Here is an 11,575-nt window from a genome sequence, read left to right on the forward strand (position 1 = left end):
GGAAGGAGGGAAGGAAGGAAGGAAGGAAGGAAGGAAGGAAGGAAGGAAGGAAGGAAGGAAGGAAGGAAGGAAGGAAGGACCTGCAAGGATCCTTTTAGCAGCAGCAATCTGACCCAGCTTAACATTTAGGTCTCAGTCCCTGTTGCTGCATTGCACAGATGGCTGAGGTGTTGGTGAGCAAGGATGAAAGGCATGGGAAGCCAACATTCTGCAGCTCAGGGCTCTTAAAATTAGTCTCGTGGGAGGTGACCAGAGGAATTGCCACTACAGATTTCCACCGGGGATTTCCTAAACAGCAGCAAAATCTCTGCATCTCTAAGCAAAGTCTGGTACATCACAGTGATTCATCAAGGAACAGCGAGAAAAAGAGCTAGCCCAAGTGTAGGAGTATCTGCAGATCTACTTAATTGATAGTAGCCTCTCCCAAATATGAAGCAAACCTTGAAATAGCCTGTTTGCCCCCCAAATCTATTATGCAGCTTTGAGAATATGGCAAAAGGATGGAATCTCATGCATCTTTCAACTAAATGTTTACACGAGTTCACTTATGACTGCAAATGCATGACATTTCATAGGTGTTTACATTTCCCCATGTATAGCAGAAATCTAAAATACCATGGATTGCCTAAAGACAGTACTACCATTTCAACTTCTAGTTAGAATAGGCTTTTCTTATTTCTTTTCTGATTGTGTGCCGGTAGTGAAATTAATGACATTTCAGTCATTTCAGTCATTTCAGTCATGAGCAGTAGAGGGAAGACATAGGAGTCTGATGAAATATCATGTGTTTTGAAGGTTGGCCAACAATAAGGTAATGGTGAAAAACAGACACAAGTCTTCTTCATGCCTTGTCAGGAGGAAGTTCTGGAAGTGGCAGCACCCAAATTGTGTCCCAAAAGATTATTATTTCTATTACGATTATTATTACTATTATTACTATTACTGCTACTACTACTACTACTATTATTTTTATTATTTATTATTATTATTGTTATTTTTATGGTTACTTAATATTATTATTATTATTTAGGCCAGTAGGTGAGCCAAGTAGTGTTTTGGTCCGGGAGGGACTGTAATGAATCCACCTTTCCAGTCAGTGTCTGCCAGTTTGGGGGGATGTTAACATCACCCCAACAGTGCCAGGGGTGTTGGATGGGTGCTGGGAAAGTGTTGCTCAGCTCCTATGAAATCCTGCTTAAAAACCCAGCCCTCAAAACCCTCCAGACCACCCCTGCCACCCTGCACCAGCTACAGCTCAGCCAGAAGCTAAAAGCATGACCACAAATAAGTTTCTTTCCACAGGCTCGGTCACAGGCAGGTGGATGGACACCAAGGCATTGCTTGGTGGCATTTTGAAGTCACTGGAACCATTCCTACTAGCATGAGCTGCTTCTCCATGGCCCAACACTGACCAAAGAGTGCTGATCCTCCATAGCGTTTTATTTCCTCTTGCTCATGTGATTTCCACCACTATGGGGCTAAGGACCTAATGCAAAACTCAGCCAGAAATATTGCTGCCAGCTCATTCACTGTCTTTAGTAGCAAATTTATTTATTTATTGTTAGTGTAAATGAATCCACATTTCAGCATCAGGCCTAGCTGCTCCAGCTTGTGATAACTGTGGTAAATACCCATGGGGAGATTTTCCTTAAAATAAAAAAAAAAAAAATCAGAGGGCTAGAAAACATGTAGTCATTGAATACCTTTAATTGGCAGTCCCTTCCACCTGATCTTGGGCCATTGTACAGAATTTTTCCTGCAAATACAGATGAATTGCAGAGCACCTCTGTGGTGGTCATCAAACAATGTCAATGTTTGTGGCTCTTCTACAACCAAGCCGTGCTGAGCTGCAGAAGATCCGATGTTGTTGTTAAACTGCTCCAGAATAAATAGCAAACAAGTAAATAAAAGCTTATTTCCTTTGAATAGCTGATGCATTAACTGAGAAAGGGTTAGAAAGTTGGTACAGAAGGGGCTGTTCAGGCTAGGGAGCAAAGGAACCCCAGGTGCAGTGGAGGAAGGCTTCTTGTATTGCTGCTGAGGCACTTCTTCAGAGGTGGGTTGCAATGCTTTTCCTTCAACGACACATACTTCCTATTTTAGAGCTATTATGTATCTAACTGTACTCTGATTTATGCCCTTACAAATCTGCAGCATTTACACCTTACTCTGATGTCTCAGTGATCTGGGGCATTGTTCCAAGACTGCACACTTTCACCTAGGAGGGTACTTAGGAAGCAGTGTTGAATAATCAAAGGTAAGAGCTGGTGTGTTGGGCTGCATCCCCAGCTGCACGGTCAGCAGGTCACGGGAGGGTATTCTGCTCCTCTACCCTGCTCTTATGGTACCCCCCCTGCAGGGCTGGGGCCAGGGCTGGGGTCCCCAGCACAGGAAGGACATGGAGCTGCTGGAGAGAGTCCAGAGGAGGCCCTGGAGATGCTGGGAGGGCTGGAGCAGCTCTGCTCTGGAGCCAGGCTGGGAGAGTTGGGGTGTTCAGCCTGGAGAAGAGAAGGCTCCAGGGAGACCTTAGAGCAGCTTCCAGTGCCTGAAGGGGCTCCAGGAAAGCTGGGGAGGGACTTGGGACAAGGGCAGGGAGGGATGGGGTGAGGGGGATGGATTAAAACTGGAAGAGGGGAGATTTAGGTGAGACATGAGGAGGAAATTCTTTGGTGTGAGGGTGGTGAGAGCCTGGCCCAGGCTGCCCAGGGAAGCTGTGGCTGCCCCATCCCTGGCAGTGTTGAAGGGCAGGTTGGATGGGGCTTGGAGCAACCTGGGCTGGTGGGAGGTGTCCCTGCCCATGCAGGGGGTTGGATCTGGGTGATCTTTCAGGTCCCTTCCAAGCCAAACCAGTTTGGGATTCTATGCACATATTATAGTCCACCTGCAACCACCCAAGTAGCATATGGCAGTACCAACTACAAGGAAGGTCACACTTTTGAGGCAGAAATAGGCATTTACTCAAAACAGGCATACTTCTAAGGTATTTTAGCTGCTAGATCAGGTTCCTGAAATGATATGTGCCAGCAGCATGTTTCAGACTAAAATCTGGCCAGTTTTCCCATGGGATGATTATAATCTCTCTTCCTGTATCTTCCTGCCTTGCTTACAATTCTGCAACTGCCCCCAACTCATTAATCTCGATCTTGAAACTGCCTGAGCTCATTCTCACTACATTGTTAAAAATGTTTACCTATAGGAAGAGGATAGAAATTACCAGCAAGGTAAAATTTGCCCCCAAATTTGGCTAAGAAGATGAAATTCAAGATGTAATTTAATATTGGGAAATGCTGAGCACCACTATTGATGGCACTGTTTGCTTTTTTTGTATACAATTTTTTCCAGAAAATAACAACCCAACTGCAGACAACAAAGACGTGGGGCATAGCTAAGATTATCCAAACTGAATACCCCTTTTTTATTTTCTTTATGTAAATCATACCACCAAAGATGAAAAGCTGTTATTACGACACTGCTGCCCCATGCAGTACAAAGTGAAGGAGCACATACCCAGCCCAGCACGAACATCTAAGGCTATTAAAATCTGTATTGGGGGTGCTTATTGATAAGGCAGGGGCTGCTTCACTGTGCCCTATGGCATTTTGTAACATTTCAGGGTAAATTCAGACGTGGGCTCCCACAGTTTTGGGCTGGTGTTTGGCTCCTGGGTGTCACTACGCTGCTACACCCCTGAGCAACTTGTATTCAATTAAATCCTTTCAAGTGGGACTAATTCTTCTCTGTTGGTCTAAACAAGATTCCTTCTGCTGGTCAGATCATTGGTAGAAAAAGGAAATAGTGTCCTTGGTACAGAGATGTCTGCAGTCACTGTGCTTTTTGGCTGGTTTCTTTTCCATCTGGAGTATTTTTGGACACATGCTGCCTTCTGCGGTATTCCCAGCTGCCCGTTGACTGATGCTGTCAGCTTCCTGACAACAGTCTTGGCAAAATATTTGCAGACCAAACTCCCTGGAGTATTCCCTGCTCCAAGAAGAGGGTTGATAATGCTGCTGTTGGAGCTCTGCTCTAAGAGTAAATATGGTTTGAACATATGGGTTCTGTTGCAGTTGGGCTGTCCCTCAGTCCATCCAGGCCAGCGTCCTCTCTCCAGGAGTGATCTGTAGTGGATGTGTAGGGAGAAACAGCTGAATGAAGCAAACACATTGTGAGCATTTCTCCAGCATCTTCTTGCATCTTGTGGCAAGCTGCTGTCTTAGCCTGAGGCCTGTTAACCCATATTCACCCAGCCTATAATATATATTGGATAATCTGAGAATAAGTAAAGCTGTCTATACTTCCGAGCCAGGAAAAAAGAAATAGCCATAGACCAGTGCCCCTCCCTGCCACCTCTATGCAGTCCTGCCCTAGTCCCTGAGAAACTCACCCCCCATGCAGCAGCAGGTGATCCAAGCAGCATTATTTTTTTCCTAGTGAGTGGCAGGCTGTAGGATGTTTTTTGCTGTGTGACCTGAAATCATCCCCAGTACCCATCGCCCTCCCCCTGCTGCTAAACATCCGTGGCAGAAGCAGGTGGACCTGTGGGCAGGGCTGCAGGGAGATGCCACCAAGAACTGACTCCTTCCCATGATTTAACAGGGCATCTTCAAAATTTTGTCCTAACTGACATTCACAGTCACACTCTGTGCTTCTGTGCAGCCCTTCATCTGCTGTACTTCTGCTGGCAGTTCTCTGTGTATAAAACAATGTCAGATAAAACACCCAGTGAAAGGCAGTTTAAATGATCGTTAATGATGTGATTCAAAGCTAAACTGGTACAGGTTATTCCACCACTGCTAAAGGTTGTGGTTATTATTTTTATGCCCCTGCTGTGATCAGCAGCCAGGTTTCTTTCTGTTCCAAAGGGCTCAGCTCTGCAAAGGGTGCTATTGGCTAGCTGACCTGCACTAAAGGCTGTTTTCTACAAATATTCAAGTTTTCAATTGCAATTGTGACTTTCATTTAGATTGTGGGATTACCTCCTGTTAATTGCCCTTTATTCAAACAAACAATGAACAAAAACCAAACAGCCAAGCAAAATACCTGATTTACTAGTACAAATGTTTATTTTATGTACTTTTATATAAGGGTGCATAGCAACAGGACGAGGGCTGATGGCTTTAAACTGGAAGAGGGGAGATTTAGATTAGATATTAGGAAGAAATTCTTCACTGTGAGGGTGGTGAGACCCTGGCCCAGGTTGCCCAGAGAAGCTGTGGCTGCCCCATCCCTGGCAGTGTTGAAGGGCAGGTTGGATGGGGCTTGGAGCAACCTGGGCTGGTGGGAGGTGTCCCTGCCCATGCAGGGGGGTTGGAACTGGATGATCTTTAAGGTCCCTTCCAACCCAAACCAGTCTGGGATTCTGTGATTCCATCATTCTTGTAAGAAGTAACAGCAAAACTCTCACAGTGCTGTCTGTTAGTCTGTCCCAATGGACAACAGAAGTGATGCATCCAGGGGCAAATACTTTGCTCAAATGTGCACCAGTTCTTATGGTGCTTTTTAGCAATGTGACTTATCCAACCAGGGCACAGCATATTCTAAATCAATATACATTTGTGGTACCACTAGCAGTGCAGCCTGCACTAATATATTAATCTTCAGTGGAGTTCCCTGGATGTTTCTTACAACGTAATTGGGTAAAATACTGCAACAGACTATGGAAAAAAACAGAGCTGCTAGACCCAATTAAATATGTAAAATAAAAAAATAAACCCTGATATTTCTATTACCCTCGCCTGGTATACCAGAAAAATTATAGGGCTCCAAGTGAAATTCTGCTGATCTTTAGACTAAGCTTATGGCTAGCCATGCCCAGCCCCTGGGTCTGAACCCAGTCAAGCCTAAAGATGGGAAATTTAGTGCTACAATTTCCAAGTCAGATTTTTCCCTGCATGTTTTGTCACAGGAGCTGTGCAAGCCAGGGTGCTGCATTGTTCAGTGTAATGAGTTCCTTATGGTAATCAGGCCATGAATTTCTTATCCCAGCCCCAGCCTGGACCAGACTTTGACATGGTCCAGCTGCAATTTCTCCTTCTCTCTTTTTCTTTTTTTCTTTTGGCTAAACTTCAGTATAGCTACTCACCATGGCATGTTCCCTCACTCTCCCTCTTCCCACTTAGTTGGCAATGTTAGTACAATGGTAGAAGGAAGTGTTGGGGTTTTCTCCTTAAAACATTCCCCCATTTTGTGCTGTTGTTGCTGTATATCCACCTCAAGGGAAGCAACTTGTCAAATTCTTCCTACCTTTTGACAGCAAGGCTTCCCAGGCATTTGACTCCTGGACCACAGTCATGTTTCCCAATGCTTTCCCAAGCTTCTTCAAAATGCATGAGGCATCTGCTGGATGGGCACTTTGGAATGCTTGCTTGGTGCTCCCCCAGCTACAGGTTTTCTCCCCACCACGCTCCCACCATCCCAAACGAAACATCCCACCACAGTGGTGGAACTGCTGCAAACCCACAGCCACTGGGACCAGTGCTGTGAAAACTTTGGGCTAATTAGTCTCACCTAATACTTTTCTACCACCTCCCTGGCTGTCTGCAGGGCTGCATCGATCTCTGGGGGTGCAGAGAAGCTGCTGTCATTACCATGCTCACTCAAGCCAGACAAACTAATTGCCTGGCACTCACTGACTGCTTTGTCTCCGACAGCCAGGTTGGGGTGGGGGGTGGGCCGGGCTGGGTTTAATTGCTTCTTGCCTTCATGGTAAGGTTAACCATTTTAGCCTTTCCATGGAGCCAAAACACTCCTGGTGCCATATCTGGAAGAGCATGATGGAGGGAGGAGGGTGGGGGTCTGCGTGGGCATTTGCAGAACACACAAACCCACCTTGGAACAGAGGCATGTGCAGATCCCTCACCGATGTGCAGAAGAGCGCCGAGCAGAAATGAGCCCTCTTGCTTGGGTTATTAATATTCATTAACTTTCTGAGTACAGGCTGCTTGTCACTGCGGCTTTTATGCAGCTGAAGTGCTGTGGGTTCTTGTTCATTTTAATGTGACTCGTGGATTTTGCTGTGTTTAATCATCTGTTGCAGCGCTCAGTGGCCTAGCTGAAATCAGGGACCATCAGGGAGGACAGGTGGGAGAGGCTGTGTCTTCAGAGCAGGGATAAGTTTTTTGATGTTATTCACAGTGTTTTTGTATAAATATATGCGCTTGAGAAAGGTGGAGGTGCTTGCCAAAGATCACACCAGAGGCTAGATGTAGAACTGGGAATTAAATCCTACATTCCCTGACCCAGGCCAATATACTATATATTGCCTTCCACTTGCACCTGTGAAATACAAACTGCACACTTAATACTTCACAAAAAATGTTGAGCTAGTCCTACAGTTGTTTTGCTTTGAATGAGATACAAATCGTAGGAGAAAGTTGCAAAGGAATTTCCAGTGGTCATCAGAAAAATGTCTGAAGATGGGTGTGGAAAGAAACCTTGGATGCAGTTGGATGCTTTTGTCTCTGGCTGAGCTCTGGGCAGATCTGTGGCTCCACAAGGATCCCACTGGGCTAAGGAAACCCTTTGCTTCATCACCAGGAGTGGATCCACTCAATGCCTGGGGGCTAGGGTGGCAGGAGAGAACAGCTCTGAGAGTGGGGAACAGAGGTGGAAAGCTTTTAAAGTCCCTGTAAAGCAAGTAGAGGTGGATGTGCAGTGGTCCATATTCACCAGGGTCTTCCATGTTGGTTGGCAAAAAAAGAGCTGGTAAATAAGGGCAAAACAAAGCTCTGACTCAACTGTTCCTAATGAGCACATTCCAGCCACCCTGGAGAGGGGCAGCTGAAAACATCCCTGTGTTTTTTGCTGTTACCTCTGTGTTTTAGATCTGATGGGCAGGGCTAGCAGCATTGAGGAACCACAGATGAGGTGTGACCAAAGAGTTGGAGTTCTTAATGTAATTTCTGCTTCATTGGTGTTGCCTTTAAGTAACTTCACTGAAGATTATTTTTGGACACCTCTGAAAGCCACTTCCTGATGGGAAAGTCTTAGAAGCCCCTTTACCCCTTAGCTATATGGGTAATTTAAAAAAAACAACAACTTTTGTCATGTTTTATTCCTAGAGGTGATATGGAATGTGATCCAAGGTTTGCATCTGCTTAGGCTAGCATTGCATTTCCTCCAAAGCTTCCAGCTCAGTTTCTGGAAGAAAACTTAGAGCTTGGGAAAGGAAAAAAGTCTGTTAAATGTCAGTACTTAGAGCTACCCAAAACCTCTCACGGGAAAAAGAACATTGTAGAGTAGGTCTGTTCTGTGCTAGAAATGACATTTTTTCATCCTTAAACACTTCCAATCTGTCAGGCCACGAGGCATGCTTGCTGACAAGGTTGCTGCCCTCTCACCACAGCTTTTGGTGCGTGTGTATTGCAGGAGCAGCACAGCCTTTGAGAGGAGCAAAACAGACGTGTTCCGAGTGAAAACCAACAACGTCGGACAAATAAAGAAAATAAGGTATCCACTGGATGTTACTGCCACAGTGCCTGCTCTGCGACCTGCTAATCGAATGACAGGCTGTAGAGGCTTTAGCATTGACATGTTTTATTCATTGTTCGTTAACGTGCTCTTATCCAGGTGAAGTTAAGGGGTGGTAAAAGCTTGTTTACTGCCTGAGCTTTCAACTGAAGCGTGAAATCACCTATGGTATTCCTTATAACTATCCATGCTCCCCACCAAGAATTGTATTTCTGTCAAATACAATAATGCAGAAAGGCATTTAGGACTGTTTCTTTTGTCCCAACAGAGATAAAAGGGGCTTGCTGTTCTCTTTTGCTAAGTAAATGTAATGTAAATTATAATGATTATGTTTAACCAACACCTGACTGGCCTAAATAAAATTAAAAATTAGTAAGTAGTACAAAGAAAGCTGGGAAAATGCAAAGAGGTGGATAAAACAGAGTAAAAGGAGAAAAGAGCAGAAGGAATCCAGGGCAGGAGAAGAGTCACTCATGCGGGGTGAGGTGAATGTGCTGGAAGAACATACAGGTGTATGTATGTTGGTGTGCATCCCCTAACAGACAGTAGCCCACTATCACCTATGTTATCTTCATGCACACACACACACAAATATATATCTGTATCTATATATAGATATGTTGCTATTTACAAAATACCCTGTAAAAGCCCATAAACCCCATGAAACACTTTGGATAGCCTGGTATAAGAAGGTATTTTGTTAATAGTTGCTCTAGTCATTGCCTAATGCAAATAATAGTTGCCGAATTTCAGTGCTAGTGGCCAGTCTTAATCAAAATACCAACCCCAGGGTTGTTCTTCCTCTAGGATTGAGCACGATAACACCGGGCTGAACGCAGGCTGGTTCCTCGACCGTGTGATCGTGACCGACATGAACCGGCCTCACCTCCGGTTTTACTTCCCCTGCAACAACTGGCTGAGCAAGGAGGATGGGGATGGACTGTACGTCAGGGACCTCATCGGCAGCCTGAATCCCATGGATGTGCCCAAAAGTAAGGCTTTCCCAAAAAAGCTTGTCTTTCTGGTGCCTTGTCGCAAAACGCTGAGTTGCGTCGGGATTCCCGCAGCCACAGCGTGTCAGGGGTTGGAAGGGACCTCTGGAGATCATCAAGTCCACCCCCCCTGCCAGAGCAGGGCAAAAAACACAAGAGCAGGTCACTCAGAAAGGCATCCAGACAGGTCTGGAAAGTCTCCAGAGGAGGAGACTCCACAGCCTCTCTGGGCAGCCTGGCCCAGGGCTCTGTCACCCTCACAGCAAAGAAGTTTCTCCTCATCTTGAGGTGGAACTTCCTGGGCTCCAGTTTGAATCCATTGCCCTTCATCCTCTCACAGGGCACAAGTGACAAGAGCTTGTCCTGCCTTCTTGATGCCCTCATGTGTTTATAGACATTAATTAGATCCCCCCTCAGCCTTCTCCTCTCCAGACTGAACAGCCCCAGGTCTCTCAGCCTTTCCTCATCAGACAGATGTTCCAGGCCCTTCATCATCCTTGTAGCCTCCCTTGGACTCTTCCCAGCAAATCCCTGTCCCTCTGGAACTGGGGAGCCCAGAACTGGACACAACACTCCAAGTGAGGTCTCAGCAGGGCTGAGTAGTGTGGTCCACACTAATATGAGTTGTCTTTCTATTCAGTGGAGAGAGAAATAGGAAGATTTAAAATGCCTCCAGAGGGTAATTCCTTCTTCCAGTGTTAGACCTGACATCTTAGAATGGAGTAACTCACTATTTGGAGAAGCTCAGTTGGTTGGCTGAGTGCTGAAGGACCCGTGATGACTACTTTGGATTAGATTGAGTGGATGCATGTAGATGAGAGGCATCCCAGCCCAGAAGATGTAGCCAGCATCATCGTGTACTACTAGAAGAGGCAGTGCTGTTGCAGACCTGTATGTAAAGTGAAGTGTTTCCAGGCTCTGGTGATGACCTGCAGGAAATTTCCATAAACCAGGCAACCTTCTCACTGTAATTCCACGCCGGTTTACTGCATGTGTGTGATATCCATATTGAACTGAAGCCTGTTTCTCAGAGTGGTTTTAAGCTAATGATGTTGAAACGAAGCCAGGACAGCTTGCAAGCCAGAAATGCTCTCCCAAACTGATATCAGTGTGTAGGCCATGTGGGGATGTGTGGTGCAGCCAATGTGAGTGGGAAGACAATGGAGATGTGAAAGTGGAGCCAGCGAAGCAGCCTCAGGTGGTATGTCAGCAGTTTACCTGCAAGTGCTAATGAGGGAACAGTTGTGTTCTCCTGGTGACCTCACCAACGCACTGCTTCTTCCCAGGAGTTTAATTTTGGGTGTGGAAGTTGAAGTACAGCCACCTCTAGGCACAGGTTTGAGGAAGAGGAGAGGTACAGCTTGGTGCAAAAGGGAGGAAGCTCATGTTTTTGCTAGCAGCACATTTTTTGAGAATAAGTAGTAACTTTCTGGCACTAGTGTTGGCATGACCAATTAGGTAGGACCGGGTTTTGGTAACAACAGTTTATCACCAGACTTAATAAAGTCCTTTTAGCACTGATAAATGCTCTAGAAGAGGGAAGTGTTGTTATTGCTATTGCAATCCTGTTTGAAGGTAACAGTGAAATGATACATCATGACACTGTACCTAGATTGTTAAATAAATCTGCTCTATTAAGATATGACCTCCTAAAACAGTTTCAGTATGTTGAAGATGTAACTGTGAAAAGATACTTCATGTGACTTAGCATGCACAAATAACATCTGTTGAGAAGAAAGGTATGTGGGATTTAATAAATGCAGGCCCCTCCAGGGTGGGTGCCACAGAGGAATGAGATAATGTCTGGAGATGCTCTGACAAATCCCCACCCAGGTACTGCTGGGGCTCTGTGTGTCCAAGTCCTTTGCTGCTCTTTTATCTGTTTAGTTTGTGAAATGTAAGAGTTAAGGACACTTGAGGGGCAGGAGAGATCTGGAGAAGGCAGTGGATAAGTCAAAGGAATACACAATTAACAAGAGGTTCCCTGGAGGAGGAAGTCAAACATTCAATCATAATAGATCTTTAAATGGGATGACAGTTTATCTGAATTTATTATTGCCCCTGCCTAGGAGAGCTGATTCAAAGGAATGCATGTGATTTCCTCCATCCTGTTACAC

The 11,575-nt window shown here is 45.4% G+C and overlaps 1 protein-coding gene across 1 annotated transcript in view; it reads left to right on the forward strand.

Moving 5' to 3' along the window:
* Nucleotides 1–11,575, forward strand: part of LOXHD1 (lipoxygenase homology domains 1) — a 147,755-nt gene that overhangs the window by 3,120 nt on the left and 133,060 nt on the right. Inside the window, exons 2-3 of the mRNA XM_010005022.1 lie at nucleotides 8,365–8,445; nucleotides 9,274–9,458. Of these exons, the coding sequence (XP_010003324.1) occupies nucleotides 9,338–9,458 (121 nt within the window). The 5' untranslated portion in view covers nucleotides 8,365–8,445; nucleotides 9,274–9,337. The remainder of the gene's footprint in view (nucleotides 1–8,364; nucleotides 8,446–9,273; nucleotides 9,459–11,575) is intronic.

Source organism: Chaetura pelagica, unplaced genomic scaffold, assembly GCF_000747805.2.
Source record: "Chaetura pelagica isolate M959 unplaced genomic scaffold, ChaPel_1.0 scaffold121, whole genome shotgun sequence".
Taxonomy (NCBI): Eukaryota; Metazoa; Chordata; class Aves; order Apodiformes; family Apodidae; genus Chaetura; species Chaetura pelagica.